General features: G+C 38.6%; 1 protein-coding gene across 2 annotated transcripts in view; it reads right to left on the bottom strand.

Annotated features, from left to right (window-relative positions):
• EFTUD1 (elongation factor Tu GTP binding domain containing 1) overlaps positions 1 to 22,514 on the bottom strand; it is a 147,271-nt gene that overhangs the window by 110,507 nt on the left and 14,250 nt on the right. For both annotated transcript variants that reach the window (XM_011938355.1, XM_011938356.1), the window contains 4 exons: positions 12,005 to 12,138; positions 11,156 to 11,293; positions 9,089 to 9,303; positions 1,362 to 1,485 (listed from right to left, as the gene is read on the bottom strand). In XM_011938355.1, coding sequence (XP_011793745.1) covers positions 1,362 to 1,485; positions 9,089 to 9,303; positions 11,156 to 11,293; positions 12,005 to 12,138 — 611 coding nt within the window. The remainder of the gene's footprint in view (positions 1 to 1,361; positions 1,486 to 9,088; positions 9,304 to 11,155; positions 11,294 to 12,004; positions 12,139 to 22,514) is intronic.

Raw genomic sequence — 22,514 nt, 5'->3', positions numbered from 1 at the left:
ATTCTTAAACATATTTCTAAAAGTTCACAAGGATAGGAAAATTTTGAAAACCCAAAAAACTCCATCATTTCTCTTACCAAACTATGCAGAAAGTTACTAGCAAGAGCACCTTGAGGGGTATACTCTCCCATATACATGAGGTGGGATATATTAATAAATTGATACCTCCTTTCTGAAGAACTACGGGCAACAGTATTAAGAAATTAAAAGTCATTGGCTTAGAATGCTCAGTTTAAAAAAAAGGTATCATGAACACATAAAACTTATCCACAAAGATGTCTATCGTACAATATCAAAACATTTGAAAAAAAACTATGTCCAATCTTAAGAGAATGATTACATAAATAATAGTGCTCTCACAAAATAAAATAACAGAGTGCTTGCTGAATTATTTCATATAATCATCATAACTATCCTATGAGATAAGTGCTATTATCTTAATTTTACATATGAAATAACTGAGATAAAAGTCATAGAGCCAATAAGTGGTGGAGCCAAAATTCAAACACAGAGTCAACTCTCAAGGCATGCTCTTTCCCACTTAGCTATATTCATTCCCTTTAAAATATATTGTTTATAAAAAAGCTTTTAATGGCAAGGGAAGATGTTCAGGATATGACAAAAGCAAAAGGGCAGCTACATTGTATAAACAGCATAATCTCAACTGAGGGATGTATATATCCATGTAAAAAGAATGAAAGAAATTACAAACATCTACTGGCAGTGCTGGCTTCGATTTTTTTGTTTGCTGTGGCTTTATACTTGTGAGTACTTTCTAAAAAGAAATGTATATGATTTTCAATGAGAATAAATTTATGAAATCCTGGTTTTATATCAAAAAATAAAGCTGCAAGAAAAGTATCCTTTGAGGGTATATGACAGCATTCCTACACCACCTTTACCTATAGAAGAAGGGGTTTCAGGGAGCATCTACCTCTCCCGACCTACACTGCACGATGACCAGCATGCAGTGAGATAAGGCTTCAACTGAGACTAGGACAGTGTGAACCATACAGGGATGTCTAGAAGAGACATCTCTTTATGGTGAGAGACACAAACAAATGCACGGCACAAAATGTGTGTCTTCAGGTGCCCAAGATCTAAGATTTTTGGTCTTCTGAAAAAAAAGAAAAGTAAAAGCAGTTCTTTGCTGACTATACTTAAAAGGACTAAGAACTCTAATATGAACGATACCTGTATATAAGACGTGTAAGCCTTTCCCAATTATACACGGTAAAAATTCCCTCATGAACTCACCTGCATAAATTAAAACTGAATTACATTTATTAAAGATATTACAGGATAGATTTTTATAGGGCAAGAACATGACCAACAATCAAAAGGGACATACACCACATTACCTGATCACCCTTCATGATCTTTTTAGCCTTCATATTTATATAGTAATCTCCCCACAAGGTTTTCATAAGAACTTCCTTTCTGATGCCAATTTTTTGACTGTAGATTCTGGCGAAGTGCTCAATTCTGAAAGAAGACCAAATGTTCACGTTATTAATAACAACAATTAGCATAGGTAACATTTGAACATTTCTGTGACAGGTACTGTTCAAACTTCTTTACACGTGTATTACTAAACTTAATCCACTATCCTACAAAATTTCCCCATTTTACAGAAAAGGGTAATGAAGCACAGAGATATTACGCAGGGAAGAAGTGAGGTGGGGCTTTAAATCCAAGCAGTCTGGTTCCAAAGCCCATGTTCAGGTCTATATTAATATGAATTGTAATACATGCTATAGCTTTGTTTCTTAATTTTGCACGTGTAAAACAAGATAAAACTAGGGCCAAAGCCAAGAAAATGCAAGCTCCAGCTGCCCGTCACAACTATGCCAGCCATAAAATTTTATTTCAGCTACTCACTGCTGTGACAGTTGCTCACAAATGAAAGAAACTCTTGAGCCACAACCTGCCAAAACAAGGTTTTTATTATCCTAGATTAATGATAAACATACACACACTGACTTAACTCTCATCAGCCCACAGAGAAACCAGTTACCACCATGGCCTCCCATCACAAGAGGACAGTCAACAGCAACTAAGGGTGCTACATATAGCATCTGCATTGTCTGGATAAAGGACCTAAGAAATGCCTTTTCTTTAGAGAACAACCTAATTTAATCTAAGGTTTGAGATTAGAATTTTCAAAGTACCAGCATCTTAAAAGATGCCTGCTCAGGGAAAAAAAAAAGGGATATTCCCAGTTTTTTTCCACACCATACTGAAAGCCCAACCTAACGCAATCACACAAGAAAAGGAAATTAAAAGTATACTGATTAGAAAAGAAGAAATAAAACTATCTTTGTTCACAGGTGACTCTTTAATCACTCCTCCACAAATGAACACAATGTGAAAGGCTGACAACCACTGGTAGAGTTCCTATGCCTCAAAAAGAAAGCAGGCTCTGCCTTGTTGCCTAACCAGTGGATCGCTAATAAGAGTCAGGCCTCCTCCTGGCTTCCTGTGTTTCTGCACACCCAGAATGGCGCACAGAGCCTTACTTCCAGATGTTAAGTCAGGATACCCCTATCTCTGCGGCTTTTCATTTATCAACAACCAGTTTTGCTAGGCAGGCTGCAACCTGCCATGCAGATTTGCAAAACCAATTCAGGACCTACAGGCAGGTCCAAGGTCAACACATGGAAGGAAACAATAGGAGGCAACCACTGTGGACTGACTTTCCAGGCATTCTCCAACCTAACTGTAGAAGGGAGCCCTATTCTTTAGCAGTGATGCTCCCTGGGGCCTCAATAAATACAGCTGAAGCTTTGCTCTCCACATTGGCAACTTGGGTCTCTTCTTAGATGGTTAAAACCGGAGCTAATGACTGAGTGATGAACACATGAAACCTGTGACATTTTCTTTCTTTTAAATTTGAATTATTTTTTCACCTGATATAGAACCAATTTTTGTGTATCTTTAACTGACACTTACATTCTGACTTTAATTATTCTATTCATATGGTTCATGTCCCTGTCTACTTAACCTGTGAAAATCACCCCTAAACCATGTCCTGCAGAGTTCTACTTATAGTTCTATTTTTGTCTCATGTACTTTGTTGTTCTGATAATTGATAGCTAATTTCTTCACTAGTAAATGTGTCAATTATCTATGCGAAAATGATCCTTATGCCATAATTCATTTACCATAAATCCTATTTTATTGTTAATATTGCCAAACCTCTCTCTTTTCATTCACATTTGGTTGACATAATCTGATCTAAAGCTTTGGTATTTAGCCTCTGTCCATTACGCTTTATGTTTATCTCTTTTACGTAGTAAACTTCTGGATTTATTTTTTTAATAAAATTTCCTTTCTAAAAAATATCTCCTTAATAGGGGATTTGATACATTTATTGGGGCAATCATTTATTGGTACAACTGTTTTGATCAGTTAGATTTCCAGTGTGGTTTCTATTGTTCCAGGATTTTTTTTTTAAAATGTTGAGTTGTATTACCCAGACCGTATTATACATTCTTTTATCTTTTATAATGATGTCAGATAAATATTCTGCTCTTAATTCTGAAAGTGGTAAACTTAAAGATTTTTATAAATAAACACTCTAAAACCCCTATCAAAATCATAAATTATAGTAAGACATTTGCCCATTTGCTAGGCTCTTCCAGTCCACCACATAAAATATTCACACATGTGTACACACATGGGCACATAAATCTTTCAAACTCTTGTTTCTTATCCTTTTCATTCTTTTTTATTCCACAGTTACCACAAAATTTGCTTAACACCAACCCATTCCCCATTACTGCTAGTGCTTTTATTTATTTTTGTCATTAAACAGTTACAATTTTTAAACACTGACAATTTCTAGCACTTCTCCATTCTTGAATTCTATTTTAATTCCTTTCCTCTACAGAGTAACTGCAAACAAGAGTCTAAGAGACCTGCAGACCGATTTATATTCCAAGACTACTGATCTATTCGTTGCCTGTCTTCATGAATGACAACTCAGTCAAGTATGAAATTACTGAACCACACACCCTTTTGCCCTCCAAGCTACGAAGTGGATTACTGTTAACTACAGAATTCTAAGACACGGTTACACAAAGACAAGTAAATCTACTACAAAGGGCTTTTCATTGTCTCTTCTCTCCTGTCCCTATGCTGTAAGTTTGGGGACTCAGTTCTATGTATTTAAAGCAAGAACTTAGATTCTTGCTGCTACCCATCCAAGTCAATGTGTTTCTGCTTTTCAGAGCAGACTCTCCCAGATTAACATCAATTAATAGGACAGATTTAGTCAGAAGACCTGGGTTCAGCCTCTAGTCACACTTCTTAATCCTTTCCCACTGCAGAGAGTTTATAGAACCATCCTGCAAATTCTGAAATGTGCTCATTTTCCACTTTTGTGACACACGCAGCTGTCAACTTGGTCTATTCACTGACATTTTAGAGGAAAATGGGAAGGAAAAAGTCTCTGGTGCTTTTATTTTCCACTACTACTTTCCCATAAATTCACATATCAACTTGTTGAGAACAGACACTAGCCGATCTCTAAATCTGACCTTGTCTAATACAGGGGAACATTCATTTATTGGCTGACAGTATCTAAAAATGTCAGAAGTCAGGGTTCTATAAATTACCCTTATTCTATCCATTCAACTTTCTCCCCATTCCTTTTCCTTCCACAATAAACTTCCCCCAATTTGTGTGATTGACTAAAATTAGCATAAAACATTAAATTACTTACGAAAATCACTGTAAGAAAGGGACAAGCCTCCCACCTTGTGGTTTACTAGCAGAATGCTCACAAATCAGGAAATCAACAGGTCTGACCCTATTACACGACTGAATGAATCACTGTGAATGAATCTGAAGAAAGCCTTGAAATCATCTTAGCTCAATATTCCTGTTTTTTCAGATAAGTAAAATGAGGCCTAGAAAGGTGATAATGACAACCCATCAACCATATATGAAAAGTGCAAATTCTCAGCAGGTTCACAATTTCTATTTTTGTCATATATGCATCACCTCAATTTATTTAAGTCTGGTATGACCTTTCGGGCATCAAATGGACTAAGGTTATCTATCATTTATTATAAACAGAAAATTATGATATTATATTACACTGCCCAAGACAAAATCTGGTCAAAGGGAAACTGGAGAACAAGTTCCTGTAAAAAGGAAAATATATTTTAAAAAATGAAGCCAGAGATTTGTTAGGCTACTCCAAGCCTTGCATTCTAGTCAGCTCCTGATCCTTTCTTTCTTTCCAATCCTAAATCATACTGATACATGTTTCATGAAGAGACTCTGTTTTCTCCTAGTGCATCAGTTTTAGTTCTATGATTCCCACAAATTACATGCAATATCAAGCCCACAACTAAAGTAAAGGTCGTTATGGTCCCACTATTACTTATCCAAACCACAGACATTTTTCTCAAAGTAATAATCTTTTAACTACATTTGGATTTTTTGATTCCACAAGTCAGAAATTGCTATAGTTAAAAAAACGTGATCAATTACCTACTCCATTCTGAAATCTAACGTCACTGTTAACACGGCCTCAGCATGTACAAATCCAGGAGAGGCAATAAGAAGAAATAAGGATCCTTATACCCCATAGGGCAGACACCAGAGAAGAACCATGTCAAAAAAAAGACAGAATTCAGAGTCAGGCAGACATTAATCTTTTTTTTTTTTTTTTTTTTTTGCAGTGGCGCGATCTCGGCTCACCGCAAGCTCCGCCTCCCGGGTTTACGCCATTCTCCTGCCTCAGCCTCCCGAGTAGCTGGGACTACAGGCGCCCGCCAGCTCGCCCGGCTAGTTTTTTTTGTATTTTTTAGTAGAGACGGGGTTTCACCGTGTAGATCAGGATGGTCTCGATCTCCTGACCTCGTGATCCACCCGTCTCGGCCTCCCAAAGTGCTGGGATTACAGGCTTGAGCCACCGCGCCCGGCCAGGCAGACATTAATCTTAATATCAGCCTGCCTCTTATTAGTCGAGTGATGTTGAACAAAATTTACTCAATGTTCTTGAGACTTAGATAATAAATAGTAATATCTATTCAAAGGAGTGTTGTCAGAATTTGGTAAAAATAATTTAAATAAAGTGACTAACTCAATATTTAGCACATGTACATCTTCATTAAAGCTAGACCAACTTTTGCTACTGTTGGTATAAAAGCTGATATAAATATATTTGTTCATCTATGTATAAATAACTTTAAGAAGATTAAAAAAACTGACAGGAAATAAACTGAGCTAAGGAATAAAGTGGGATCCATTTGTGGTACACATTTGAATTTACTCAAGAATAAAGTTAAAAATCAATTGTATATAAAATCTGTAAAGAAATGCAAGACTGGCTCAATATTCAAAAACATCAATCAATGTAATATACCATATTAACAAGCTAAAGAAGAAAACTCATACAAATATATTAATCAATACAGAAAAGGTATGTGACAAAACTGGACACATTCATAATAATGACATTCAGAAAAATATTAGGGGACTTCCTCAACTTGATAAAGGACATCTAAAAACAGCCTGCAGCCCTAACATTATTTCTAATGGTGAAAGACTTAATGCTTTCCTCCTAGATCGAGAACAAGGCAAAGATATCCACTCTCATCACGGTCAGTCAAATAGTGCTGAAAATTCTAGCTAATGCAATCAGCAAAAGAGAAAATAGCACGGAGATAGAAAAGGAAAAAAAAATACAACAATTCCTATTTGCAGACATGATTATCTCGCAGCAAATTCCAAAATATCTACAAAGAACTTCAAGTGAGTTCAGCAAGGTGACAGTATACAAGATCAACATATAAAAATTAATTGTATTTCTATATACTAGATATGTGAACACGAAAACTAAAAATATCACTTATAATCATTCAGAAAAATAAAAAATCAAGTGTAAATCTAACTTAACATGTACAGCACTTGTATGCTGAAAACTATAAAATCATAAAATAATTTTTTAAAATGTTAAATAAATGGAGAGGCATAGTGTGAGGCACGGAATAGAAAAGATTCAACACAGCAAAGATGTCAAAATTCTCCCCAAATAAACAGGTTTACCAAGCAATTTCCATCCAAATCCTAGCAAGATGTTTTTGCAGATATAGGTAAGATTACTATAAAATTTACATGGACAGGCAAAGGCCTTGAACAGCAAAAGTAATTTTGAAAAATAAAAATAATGTGGACAGAAATAATCTACCTGATTTCAAGACTTATTAATGTAGCTACACTAATCAAAATTATGTGGTACTGTTGGAAAGACAGACACATAGATTAAAGGAACAGAACAAAACACTCAGAAACAGACCCACACAAGTATGCCCAACTGATTTTGACAAAGGCACAAAAGCAATTCAACAGAGAAGAGATAACGTTTTCAACAAAGGGTTCTAGAGTAAATGGAAATTCAAAGGCCCTCTTCTCCCACAAAAGAAAACCTCAACCCAAGCCTCACACTTTATACAGAAATTAACTCAAAATGGGTCACAGACTTAAATGTAAAAAGTAAAACTAAAACTTTTAGAAAAAAATGAGAGACAATCTTTAGGATCTAGAGCTAGGCAAAGAGTTCTTCAACTTGACTCTAAAATCAAGATCCATAAAAAGAAAAAATGATAAAGGACACTTCAGTCAAATTAAAAACTTTGCTCACTTTGATGGTTGGGAGCAGTGGCTCACGCCTGTAATCCCAGCACTTTGGGAGGCCGAGGCGGATCACCTGAGGTCAGGAGTTCGTGACCAGCTTGGCCAACATGGTGAAACCTCGTCTCTACTAAAAGAAACACAAAAATTAGTTGGGAGTGGTGGTGCGCACCTGTAGTCCCAGCTACTCAGGAGGTTGAGGCAGGAGAATCACTTGCACCTGGAAGGCGGAGGTTGCAGTGAGTCAAGATTGCATCACTACACTCCAACTTGGGCAATAGGGCAAGACTGTCTCAAAAAACAAACAAAAAAAACCTTTGCTCACTTTGAAAAACACTATTAGAGGATATGAAGTCAAACTATAGACTGGGAGAAAATATTTGTAAAACACATATGAGACAAAGAACTACTGTTTAGAATAGAAAAAACTCTCAAAATTCAGGAGTACGAAAAAAACACAATAAGAAAATGGGAAAGGATGCAAAAAGACATTTCACTCAAGAGGACCTACAGATGACAAATCAGCACATGAAAAGATGTTCAAGGTAACCAGCTATTACGAAAACGCAAATTAAAACCACAATAGCATATTAGTACACATCCAACAGAACTGCTAAAATGAAAACAGTGACAACACCAAACGTGAACATTTGGAGAAAATGGATCACTGACGCATGCATTGCTGGTGAGAATATAAAATGGTACAGTCCCTCTGGAAACAGTTTGATAGCTTCTTTAAAAACGAAACATACAACTACCATATGACTCAGCAAATGTACTCATAGGCATTTATTCCAGAGAAATGAAACTTATGTTCACACAAAAACCTACACATGAATGTTTATAGCAGCTTTACTCATAATAGCCCAAAAAGGAAAAAAAAAAACAGATGTCCTTTAATGGGTGAATAGTTATACTGGGGTACATCCACACCATGGAATACTACTAAGCAACAGAAAGGAACCAACTACAGTATTAATGCATGCAATAACTTGAATAAGTCTCTAGAGAATCATGCTAAGTGAAAAAAGTCAATCCAAAAAAAATCATATATTTCTTGGTTCCATTTCTATAACACCCATGAAATGAGAAATTTGGAGATAAGATAAATGGTTGTCAAGGGTTAAAAAGGGTTTGAGGGAGGGAAGAAAGTAGCTGTGGCAATATAAGGGCAACGTGAAGGAGTCTTGTGGTGATAGAAATGTTCTGTATATTGATGGCAAATGGCAAAGTCCTGGTTGAGGTTATTGTACTACAGTTCTACAAGATGTTATTATGGATAGGAGGCAGTTACCGGGTAAAGGGCACCAGAGAACTCTGTGTATTATCTCTTACAACTGTAGGTGAATCTATAATTATCTCAAAATAAAAAGTTTCACTAAAAAAAACCAATGGCATATAAAATCCACAAAGAGATTTAATCAGATTCAAACAGACTTACCCAAAGCCCCACCCATCTATTGCACTGGTAAACACCACATTTCCCTGTTCTGGAGAGAAGTAAAGCTGAGAATCATCTGTGTCCTCCAAGCCAGTGCTCCAGTCATATACTTGCTCTCCTTGTTCAGAATGTGGATTCACTTGGGATTCAGTCTCTCTCTCTGCTCTTTCTTCTAGGACTTTAGAAGTAAAAAGAGTTCCTGTGAGTGCATTAATCTAGGAGAGATGGTGAAATGGCAGAGTGTCATTCAGATGCTTAGCACACTCACGGAAGGATAAACACTGTTTAACCTGTGTTAGGGCTAGAATCATCCATGGGCTCATTAAGCACACACGAATGGAGGTGGCATTTACAATCAGTGAATAACTTACATGTATCCATTCGTCCTAAACTCAGCATAACTAAATTCTAAGGCTTTTGGAAGGTCATTTTGTGATTATTAGTTTAATGTAAATGTTAATGTCATACCCTTAATTTGTTTTTCAGCACTGAGGCAACCCCAGAATCCTAGTTTGTAACCTTAGTCCACTGCCTTGCCATTTCTCACATCGGTTGTCTGAAATGTTCACTACCCTCTTCAGGCCCTCTTCCCAACTCCTAATCCTCAACTACTTTCACTCTCAAATAGGCAGTAATCTTACGTCCTACCTCAGAAAGAAAATGGAACCTATTACTCAGATTTCCTTCAAGTGCCCCACATTTCAATCTACAAGCTCACTTATGTCTGCAAATACCACTGACCTTTCTCCTGCCAATGCAGGGCAGGAGTTATTTTACCTGTTCCTATTTCATTTTTTTTTTTTTTTTTTTTCTGAGGCGAAGTCTCACTCTGTCGCCCAGGCTGGAGTGGAGTGGTGTGATCTTGGCTCACTGCACGCTCTGCCTCCGGGTTCACACCATTCTCCTGCCTCAGCCTCCCGAGTACCTGGGACTACACACGCCTGCCACCACGCCCGGCTAATTTTTTGTAATTTTAGTAGAGATGGGGTTTCACCTTGTTAGACAGGACGGTCTTAATCTCCTGATCTCCTGATCCACCCGCCTCGGCCTCCGAAAGTGCGGGGATTACAGGCATGAGCCACCGAGCCCGGCCTACCTCTTCCTATTTCTACAGGGAATGATATCCATCCCTCATTCTTTTTCACTGTTCTGCTTTTATTGTTTCCTGCCTTTAGCAAATAAATATACTCAAGCTGCCCTCATCAATGGCTTTCCACTATGTTGAGGAAAAATTTCAAACTCTTATGCATGGCATACAAGGTTCACCAACATCTAAATCCTATATCCTTTTTCCCATCTCTTGTCACTGTTTAACATAATCTAATTCTTCAGCTATAAAACAATTTGTAATCCTTAAATGAAACACTGTACTGTGCTTTTTCTTGCCTTTATGACTTTGCCCATCATAATCCTTCTCTTTTGAATGTCCTTTTCCTGTCTACCTGGCAAACACCTACTTTACTTCCATCTCAAGGTTTCCATTGTACGACTTCTAACTCATTCTTCCCTCTTGACCCAGACTGGGTTAGATGGCCCTTATCTATGCTGTCATATCACACCCAGGTCTTAACTCATTGTTCTCCAAGTATCTCTTTGTCTCCCCTATTATACTGTGAGCTCCTTGAAAATAGGGATTCTGACCTGTCCATCTTATATTCACAATCCCTAATGTACAATGGACATTCGATAATTCATTTATTCAACACATATCTATGAAATATTTGCTGAATAAATAAATGAATGAATGCTTACGTAAAATTTCCTCTAATGACAGGTAATAAAATACTATAGACAGGTAATAAAATCCTAATATTCCTTCACTTTGGAACCCAGATACATTTTTAAACAAGAGAGCCTACTGTCCAAGCTTTATATGATGGGTGATTCCAAGAGATGGAAGGGACTGAGAATATGCTTATTCTGTAGCCACTGTTGTAGAATAACACCAACATGTATGAATATGAAGTGGAAAAGTTCACTTTTCTGTAGCAATGGCTCATACCCAGCTTAGTAACTTCCTTATAACTCTTCAAGACTAAATTTTTTAAATACTAAAAATTAAAATACCTGTTCTAAAATATTCTTGAGGTGAGAATAGGCCTCTTGTGGGGTGAATTTCAGTTCCACTATCAAGCGATCTATCTTATTAATCACTAAAACTGGACGGATGTTTTCAAGCCAAGCTTGTCGCAGAACTGCCTGTGTCTGATAACAACAGAAAGAAAAATGTAAAACTCATGATTTGAATTAAGTAAAGCACATTAGAAAATACAGATTAATAACCACTCTAGACAATGCCAGTCAGACAAAGGTATTCAATAGGCATTCACAAACTACGTATACAGCACAGTAGCGAAGAATTACAGACAAGAAATCATTGCCTTTATACAACTGACAGTTATGAAGGATAAATAAGGCCGGGCATGGGGGCTCACACCTGTATCTCAGCACTCTGGGAGGCTGAGGCAGGTGGATCGCCTGAGGCCAGGAGTCCAAGACTAGCCTGGCCAACATGGCGAAATCCCGCCTCTACTACAAGTACAGAAATTAGCCAGGTGTGGTGGCACATGCCTGTAATCCCAGTTACTGTGGAGGCTGAGGCATAAGAATCACTTGAACCCAGGAGGTGGAGGTTGCAGTAAGCCGAGATCGTGCCACCACACTAAAGCCTGGGTGACAGAGCAAGACTCTGTTTCAAAACAAACAAAAACAAAAACAAAGTATGTTAAATTAAAGTCATCATCTCTAAGATTCCTTCAGAACTCTGGTGATTTAACTCCATCACAGACTGGAACGTTACCAAATGTGAAATATAAAACCAACATTCTGATTGTCAGTGAAAAGCCTAAAGTCAGTCAGTTCCTCCTCTTTCCTCACCCTTAACCATTTAAGTATTTTCTCATCACAATCCATTACCTGTGGACAGACTCCTTCCACAGCATCTACCACAATGATGCATCCATCACAAACGCGAACAGCAGTTGATACTTCCGAGGAAAAGTCCACGTGTCCTGGAGAGTCTATCAGATTAATCAGGTACTCCTCATTACCTAAAACACAATTCGTAAACACACATTGTCAGTTCTCCAGGTATACAATGTTCTTCCTCAGGCATTCTAGAATAAGAAAGCTGAAAGCTTCTAAGAAAAAACTGAACAAAGCTAAAAGAGTTGAAAGCTCAATCTAGAGATACCATTCCAACTTTTCCCACTGATGGGACTACTGATTCCAAATAGCATCTATACAAAATGTTAAAGGACTTCATTATTCTAATAGTTACCACTTAAGAGCTTAATGGGAGCCAGCCACTAGGATACTCACTTTTAATGTGCTAATCACATATTATTGAATCCTTACAATATCCCTATGAGATACATATTACTATTCTCCTTTTACAGGTTAGTAAATTGAAACTGAAAGAAATCAATGCCCAAGGGCCTAACAGTAAGAGCTGTTCAAAGGGCTAACAAAGCAGTTGGCCAAGTTCTTCCCTACAATTTGTCAAAGAGCAGTGTATGAATCTGCTCAATCAAGATTTAGACTCAATTCTACAAAAACTTAAGGAGTAGTTACTATGTGCCAAGCAGTGTGCTATGTGCTTGCCCATTAATATCTCCTTCAATAGTCTCAACAGACAAATGTATTAAACTTATAGTAGGGTGATGACAGATCCTGAGTTGTCTGGTTTTAGCACTGAAACTCCCACATCCCATCAAAGCCCTTAGTCCCAGGCAAACAAGAAAAAAAAAGATCATCCTAGGTTATAGAGAGTTATCATTAAACATAACTTAGTATACTATGCAGAAAATTAGTAATGCTATAGAATTCTATACTCATTCCCCATTATTGATAAATTTGATATAATTCTCTTTTAAAGACAGAATAATTATTTGAATGCTCAAACATATACTTCACTTTTGCTCCTCCCCTTAACTCTAAGTTTGTCAACTTGAATGTGCTCAAGAATGACTACAACAAGAGTTCAGTATCCTTTATCTGAAATCGAAAATGCTCCAATTAGCATTTCCTTTTTGTGCCATGTTGGTATTTGAAGAGTTTTGAATTTGGGAGCACTTCAGATTTTGGCTTTTCAGATTTGGGATGCTCAACCTGCAATGTATGGGACAGTTAAAGAATTTTCCCCCAATATAATTTTAATGACTTCGCTTGTGCCCTAGGTGATACAGATGATAAAACACCACCACAACAATAACCACAACCAGAACTTAACATCTGTGGACTGCCTATTCACGGCTGGCATTGCTCTAAGCATATTACAGAAATTATCTAATGTTTACTTACAACAATCCCCTATAGTAGTTACAACTATTAGCCCAATTTTATACAGCAGGTAACTAAGGCACAGAAAAGTTAAGTATTTTTCTCAAGGACATCCAGCTAGAATCCAACTCTGAGGTTAACTGACTAAGATCACACAATTCAAAATGATAGAGTAGGAGGTCAAATCCATTTAACTCCAAAGACCATACCTCTAACCACTACACTCAGAAGGCAGTAACTTTTACCACACATGCCAAGATTCCACTGCTAATGAATTCCTAAAACACCGGGTGAAGCATTCCCAAGTGTACCGGGGCTCAGTGGGAAAGACAAGACTGCCATCAGTTAGCAACAGACTGTCTTCTTCAGAATCACTCCTCCCCACTGCCTCCTGGTCTTTCCATGCAAACTGCTTTATGAGGAACCATTGCTCTGCTGAAACCACCAGAGAAGGCTCCAACCAGAGAAGACTATGGAGATCTCCAGTGAAAATCCAAGAAGTCAAATAATCAGAGCCCTGGAGCAATGGTCCACTGGACCTCAATCGAGCCTTTCACTGTCAGATCTCATACCAGTTTTCTTAGCCAACATTTTCAATAAGTACCATGGTCTCAACCAAGTACACCAGAAAAAAAGGAGCATGTCTAGTAGTGGTCTAGGGTCCTAGCATATAAAATTAAAGTGAGATTCTTAGAATCACCCAGCATCTTCTCAGCCTAAGCCTTTATTTCATAGAAAAACATGCTAATGCCCTCAAAAGGTAAGAGACTGACCCAAGGTCCCAAAAGAAGCAAGCCAGAAATACACCCTGGGCTATCGAATGATCTTAGTCACTTCTCAGGTCTTAGATGCCTTCATACTTTGCAACCGGGGAAACTATACTTGCCTGCTCATTCCGCTGAACTCCAGACTTGAGAGTGGGAGAACTTCAAGCACTTTCCCACCCTTTGTGATACGACCTGGACCTGATACAGAAGTTTCAGAGACTGGGTCCCCAGTCAAGTCCTTTAGAGAGTCTAAAAATGCACTCGTACAGAAATTTCAGGCTTCCTATACAACAGTGCTCTTACCTTTTATTGGAGTTAGACCTTTTAGGGAATACTCAGAAAAATGAATACCTATCTACCTATCTATGCTCCTCTAATTATGCATCCATTTCCAGATTCTTTGAAATTCATTCAGGAAGGGCAAGTTCAGATCTAGAGAGGAACTGAAAGCTAGAGATACACCAAGTGTTTCTGTCTGAAAATCTACATCCTAAAAAATAAGTGTCTGATCAAATAATACAGCTGAGAAATACAGCCGGCCTTGGAGCTCACATCACACATACATATTAAAGGTTCTGAGAAGCCCTGTGACAGAGTCTGTCCAACTCTATTTAACCTGGAGTTTCTCAAATGTATTTAATGGTGAGAAAGAGGAAATGCCATGGTCAGTTACACAGCTGACAGAGGCTTGGCTCAGCTCTGAGTCAGGCCTCCCAATTCCTCTTTCAATGCCTTTTTCATCTTAACCCTTTCCAAACAACTTTAACCTAAATTTTCAAAGGTTGGAGAAAGAAGTCCCATATCCATTAGAGAAAAAAGTCCACAAGCACAGCTCTTCTGCTGTGACTTCAGCCACATTATGTATCTTTAAAAAATGCCACTTACCACTTTTGTGTGTGTGTGATCAAATTTAAAAAAAATATAAAACCAGTTACAGGGTTTATCATGCTAGATATTATTATTGCTAGTGGAAATTATTTTAAAAGTAGAGAATGCATAATACTTTTCAGGAGATAAAAGTTTTTACATGCTAAATGATCTTTCCAATTGGTAACAAAGTCCTGAAGCTATGTGTTGAATTAATCCCTGTAATAGCATTCAGGGACAGAAACTTCTGCTGCTTTACTTCCCAAGCATTCCAAACTAAACTGCTTCATTTCAAGGCACAGATATAATCAGTCAAGCAACAATCCAATCTTTTCATGTTCCAGGGGGCTGAAAAAAAGTTGGAAGATCTGAAATTATGGGAGATATCTTCCAGACAATTTCTGTTGCTAATAGGGAGTTACGGGAAAAGAATTCCTCCCTTGCCTATGGTTTTAAAGTGCCATGGATAATCATCTCACAGAACGTGCACATTTATCACTAGTACCTGCCAAAACACCTCTGTATTCAGTAAAACTTCATAAGGAGTTTAGTGTTCGATTTCCAAAACATTGGAAATGTTCACTAACACATACATAGAAAGCTGATGAGAGAAAACTTTCCGTAAAATAAAAAAGAAAAACTGAAGTTATGGATGAAGATCTGAACCTCTTGAAAGTGTCTTTTGTTTCAGTGTATTGGTAGAATATTTTGCCTGACAACAAAAATAACAGAAATACAGGCAGAACCTGAGTTACCTGAAGATATGTTCCTAAATTCCTTATGTATGAACTTATAACAATTATATACATAAATTGTCCCCCAACTATAAAGTAACCACAAGTCTCCCTCCTCAGGAAATACCACTTTTTTTTGTTTTGTTTTTTGTTTGTAAGAGATAGGGTCTCACTATAACATTCAGGCTGGATGGAGTGGCACAATCACAGCTCACTGCAGCCTCAAACTCCTGGGCTCAAGCGATCCCCCTGCCTCAGCCTCCTGAGTAGCAGGGACTGCAGGCACACAAGGGTAACTTTTATTTTATTTTTTGTAGAGATGGGGTCTCACTGTGTTGCTGTGGCAAGTCTCAAATTCTTGTCCTTAAGTGATCCTTCTGCCTCAGTCTCCCAAAGTGCTGGGATTACAGACGTGAGCCACTGCACCTGGTTTCCTTTTATATCTTAAATCACTACTATCCTTTTATATTTTAAGTCAATGTATAACAATATAAGTTATAAATCAACTAATATGGCTTATTATTTGACAGAATTGTAAAGCTGACACAGGTAACTGGGTAACTATCTTTATGAGAAGCCTGCCACAAGGAGAGGTGAAGGGTGGTTGACTCTGACGGTGTATGTCAAAACTGAGATGGGGTCAGGCACAGTGGCTCACACCTATAATCCCAGGGCTTTGGGAGGCCAAAACAGGAGGCTCACTTGAGCCAAGACCAGCCTGGACAACACGGTGAGACCATTATCTCTACAAAAAATTTTTAAAAATTAGCCAGGCATGGTGGTACATGCCTGTAGTCCTCGGTACTCGTGATGCTGAGGCAGGATGACTGCTTCAGGCTAGGAGTTCTGGGCTGCAGTCAGCTACGATCACCACTGCACTACAGCCTGGGTAACAGAACAAGACTCTTACTTAAAAAAAAAAAAAAAGTGCATGGATTAGAAAAGAAAGAGGGAAAAATTATCTAGAAACAACCATGAATAGCAAACTGACTAAGTTTTCTTTTGCTGCACAAACCCAACCCGAAGGCCTCTCCAGACCTTCCTCCAACATGAAACTAGACCACGTACAGACCACTTCTGATTACATTTTGCCTCACCCACTTTTGGTTTTTCTCAGTATAATGCCAGTCCACATCTGCCACCCAGTACTGTGGCCATACCCTGAACTCTGACATCACTGAGAACTTCTCCACCTTTGAAGGCCTGCTGCATAGATAGTAAATCTAATAATTACACATCCACATTGTCTTGATTCCTTTGATCATTGGCAGTTTTGCTTGGAAGGGTGTAAGAACCACAATAAGAAACCCTGGAGTAAAAAAAAAGGTTGATGTTTACTTCTTATAATCTCTCTATGCCTAGCATCACCCTGGAGAGAGGGTCATAGATCAAGGACCGATTTCACACTACTAATGTACGTCATTACCATAAGGTGCAGGTCTCATTATCAGAATAATTGAGAGACTAATTGTAGTATAACTTTGACTAAGAAGGGGGGAAGAGAGAGAACATGCGGAGGAATGTGGGGCTGAAAGGATTTATTTAAGACAAAGTATTTTTTAAGACAAGAAAGACTTGAGCATGCTTAAAAGCTGATGGATACAAGCCAGTACAGAGAGGTGGAAGACACTGAAGAAAAGATAGTTAAGTCCAGAGCATAGGTTTTTGCCAGTGACAGGAGGCAAGCAAAAAATGCCCATACCATTACGCTTTGAGATACAGTGGCAAGCAGGTGAGAATTCTTCCCTTTTCTGTGAAATAGAAGGTAAGAATGTCTGCTGAGATTGTGGAGGAGGGGATGACAGGTAGGCTGAAAGAGACCAGAAGATTTAAAATAGCTGATGGGAAGAATGAGCAAGACCCAACAGGGAGAGATGGAAAGTCTGCCAGCAGTTCGGAGGACCACTTGAGAACCTAGTCCAAATACAAGGACGAAGAAGTATAGAGAATTAGCTTTATCAAGAGTTCAAGTTTTGTTGGGAAAAATATGACAGAAGGTCAAGAACCAAAGAGACTGAAGATGCTGGCAAGACTGTCAGTGAAATGACAAATCTGGGCTGTACGAGGCAGGAAGTGAATGAAGAAAGAGGCTGTTGGGAGTCAAAAAACTAGAGAACATTATGAAGTCAAAGAATGGGTACCTCATTAGTCAGGTGAAAGAAAGAGCTGGGAGAATCAAAGACTGTAAAGAAGGAAGTATTTAAGTTTGAAATGTCAAAGATGGATAGCTCAAGGTGATGCTAAAATCCAGAAAGCAGTCATGACAATGGGTAGGTGAAGTGGAGAATCAATGTTGTTGAGAGGATAAGATGTTGAAGAAGTCATTTTCAGGGATGGTAAAAGCCATCTTAGAAGATTCAGGTGAAAAGAACAATTATGAGGCTGGGTGCCAAAGTCATTAATGAACAGGAACCATCACCAGGAGCTGACAATGATTGGAAAGGTGAATAACCGGATGGTCTGAGTCTTGAAAGAAGTTTGAAAACGAGGGTAGAAGAATTAACTTTTGTCATCAGATCTGGGAACAAAAAGAATGGCAATCCCATATCCTAACCCAGAGATTCATGGAACATGAATGGACGAGTAGCATTCACTTGAAAAAGGTACACGGTAGGCAATGTCATCAGAAGACAGCCAGGCAGAAGGAGGAAACGTCAATAAAAAGACATTGAGGATGTAGGGATGTTTGTTTACCTTGGAATGTTTTTAGAGTAAGTTTTGGTAAGGAAGGGAATAATAGGAGATTGAAAGAGGGTGTCAGAATCACAGAGAAACATGGGGAAGAGACAATAACAGAGGCCAGATCATGTGGCCCACATCGTGGGCAATGACTGAAGACCACAGGGATGTAGGCAGTGCTGGCCACAAGACGTCCATAGCAATCCCTGGTGGACAGGAGATACTTAAGCCTCAGGAGAAATTATCTGTGGCCTGACTTCCAAGAGACTAATGGTCCAAGTGAATAGGCGGAAATGTTGGTTCTAGGACTACTACCACATGCTAGAAATTACTCTGTCCTTGGGAAAGTATCTTCACTTCTCTGAACTCCATTTTTGCACATGTGTAAAGTAAGAGTAATACCCATCACAGAGTTGCTGTAAAGATGAAACAAAATCAGGCATATGAGACACCTAGCTCAGAAGTGAACTATCGTGTACCTAGTTTCTTAGGCCTGGCATCAACTGAATGCTTCACAAAGTAAAGCATTCATTGTCTGATGAGAACAAAATCTACCCTTTCGTCAAATGAGGGGTAATGGAACTCTTCCCTCCCAGGCTCACTCTAGAAGGAGTAAGGCAAGTTAGGACCATGGGTAAACGTTCACACAGCCAGAAGGAAAGGGAAGCTACTGCCTCTGAATGAAAGAGATGACTCTCTGGTACATGCTGGCCTTGTCTGTAACTAGATGGCATGAGTCAGTGTCTCCATGGCCTGGTCTTTGGAGTATAAAACCAGAGAGCCACAGAGCTGAAATCAACACATGCGTAAATCCTCCATCTGCCCACAATCACTAACCCTAACAGAGGTATTTACAAAGTGATCAACTTGCATATGGACCTCTTTGCAGAAGGCTGCTGTATCCTTGGTCTCCACATTTGGAGGACATCCTCACTGCATACGGCTGACTCTTGGTGAATCCCAAGTGTACCACTGACCCAGGATAATAGCTAGACTATATGCCTAAGGTTACACACTAAAAGTTCATAAGCTAAAGCCCACTGCAGTGTGTTCCACAAGGTGTTTTACAATTTTTAAATAAGTTGGCAGCATTTTGATATTTGGAAGATTTTGCCAAACATCCTGATGCCAACTTTTCTTGAAAAAAAAAAAAAAAAATTCCCACTGTGTATCAATCAATCAACTGGAGCTGAATGATACTGGCCCTTACCCTAGGAATCAGGGGAGGTATTCCATGGGTGAGCATAATTAACTCTCTAGTCTTTAAGAGCCCCACCCAAACTGACTCACTTGTGCAGAGGTGTCAACATGTCAGGAACTAATAACATTGTACTTAAGAATCACATCTGACAGGTATTAGAATAAGTAAGCTATTTGGGGAGGGGGGAATAAAGTTAGATATTTACCTCACAGCATGTGCACATGCATATAACTTGCATTAAATATAAAAATTGAGATTATAAAAAAACTGGTGGTGAACTGAGAGTGATTTTTATTTCATTTTTGTTTTTTACTGTATATTCTATAACACACACTAGATTTTCTATAGTAAATATAAACTTGGGCCAGGTGTGGTGGCTCACAATTGTAATCCCAAAACTTTAGGAAATAGATAGAAGGCTTGACCCAGCAGGTTGAGACCAGTCTGGGCAACATAGCAAGATCCCATCTCTATAAAACATTTGAAATATATATATAAATAAATAAATTGAAATATACATACATATATACTATATATGCAACATATATAATACGCATACATGTAGATAAACTTTTATATTTACTTAAAATATTTTAAAAGATGAATCAGATAAAAAATTCAAAAGTTCAGGAACAGTAATATTTGCTCAGATATAAAAAATGGTTATACAGTAGAAATGACAGCAGTATTCCTTTTGATGAATTTCAAATTATTTATCCCATGTGAATCTATTTCTGTCTTATGTATCTGGATTCTAGGCTAAAGGATTCAAAGGCATTACATCCCCTTAGGATATTTTATAGAACGTGTATTGTTAGGAATACTTCCTAACTCTTGAGATGACAAGATGTATGGTATCCTTGTGGGTGGAACACAAAGAGAGGTAAGAAACAGGCAAATAAGATTTAATAATATGATCCCAACATTTGTAGCAAATTTTGGTCACAAACGTAAAGATAATAGAGGCTCCATTTTCTCAAAGAAGAATTAGGTTCCTGGAAAATGCTAAGATAGTGTATGACCTTGATGGTTTTCAATACCATTTCTATAACGTGCATGATTTATCTGTTTACTCTAAACTAGAATAAGACCCTATATTTCAACCCAAATAAAGATTTGAAAATGCTTTTGAAAGCTTAGTAAACTAAGAGTCAGAACCAGAGAAAGGGCTTAATTTGCATAAGATGACATTCAGAGTGGGTGAGAAGAAGGGGAAGGCATGGTATAAATAAAAGTCACCTGTGGAGTTTCTTCAACCATCAGGTTTCCCTATTTTTCTCCCATCTAGGTTTCCCTTCAGACTGTCCCACCTTCATAGCAGGAAATACCCCATTCTGGAGAATCAGTACTAAGATATGGATAAAAACATATCTCATCTCTCAGGTGATCTGAGAGGATATGTCCCAGTCAACATTCCTAACTTCTATCCCCATAAGGCTCTGAATTGTCAAGTGTGCTGACTGCTCAGCCCAAATTCCCTTCTAGGAAGTCATCCCATGCTCACAAGAAACATATTTGACACTTTGTGACTCCACTCCAATCACCACTGATTGGACTAGGAGGTGACTAACCAACCCAAGGGCAGCCAATCCACAGCTGCAACCTCTGTGATGGGTTAGCATGAAAAGATAAGCAGAGCCGCAACCTGTTCTTAAGACTGTGTGCTCAGAAACACAAGAGATTGAAGCAGTAGGCAACAAAAATATGGTGAAAACAGACAGGATAACAGGGTAAGAAGTCAGGGCAAAGTGAATGCACAAAGATGAAGACATGACAGTAGGCAAAAGCTATGAGACAGAGAAAAGACATACAGGATAATAGTGGAGATACAAACAGACACCCAAATCCAAGGACAACAGTGGAGTTCCAGAGGAAGGATCCATAAACTTTTACTGATGTGGTCTCTAGAGCTATCTTAGATCCATAATCAAAATCTGGCTCCAATTTTTATGAGACATCACTCCAGTAAGACTCCTGTTTTTCAATTTTCATAAATATTATTTCCAATATCATTTCACATATATGCTTTCAATAATCTATCCCACCCCAACCCAGGCTAGCTTAAGTCTCTGATCTATGCAATCAAGAAAGCATACCTGGCTGGGCGCGGTGGCTATGCCTATAACCCCAGCCCTTTGGGAGGCCCAGGCGGGCAGATTACCTGAGGTCAGGAGTTCAAGACCAGACTGGCCAACATGGTGAAACCCCATCTCTACTAAAAAAACAAAAATTAGCCAGGCATGGTGGCACACATCTGCAATCCTAACTTCCCAGGAGGTTGAGGCAGGAGAATCGATGGAACCCAGGAGGCAGAGGCTGCAGTGAGCCGAGATCGCGCCACTGCACTCCAGCCTGGGTGACTGAGCAAGACTCTGTCTCAAAACATAAAAAAGAAAGCGTACCTAAAACAATCTGATCTGTGAGCAGCCAAGGTCCAGGTCACAGAGCCCAACAAAATAGAGGTCAGACCATTCAATTCCCAGGGTGCTACAGCAAATTTTCCTACAATACTACACCAGGAAGACAAACGTGAACTGGAGTGGGTGAATTTTATGGTATATAAATTAAACCTTAACAAAGTGGTTAAAGGGGTCAGGAGAGGGGGACTAGAGACAAAGTATAGAGCAGAACAACCAAAACTGACACCCGAGAAGTCTTCAAATAAAAACAGACTAATAGTCTGAGTAAGGAAGAAGGCAGCCTACACATCTCTTGAAGCCTATAAAATGAGATAAATCAATAGACCCTCGACCCCATTCTCTGGATCACAGGATGAGAACATACCCTTTAAAATGTGAGAAGTGCGGCGGAGCAAGATGGCCGAATAGGAACAGCTGCAGTCTCCAACTCCCAGCGCGAAGGACACAGAAGACCGGTGATTTCTGCATTTTGAACTG

This window comes from Colobus angolensis, unplaced genomic scaffold (assembly GCF_000951035.1).
Source record: "Colobus angolensis palliatus isolate OR3802 unplaced genomic scaffold, Cang.pa_1.0 Scaffold172, whole genome shotgun sequence".
NCBI classification, from domain to species: Eukaryota; Metazoa; Chordata; class Mammalia; order Primates; family Cercopithecidae; genus Colobus; species Colobus angolensis.
The sequence above is the reverse complement of the archived record's forward strand: the minus strand, read 5'-3'. Positions and strand labels throughout refer to the sequence as shown.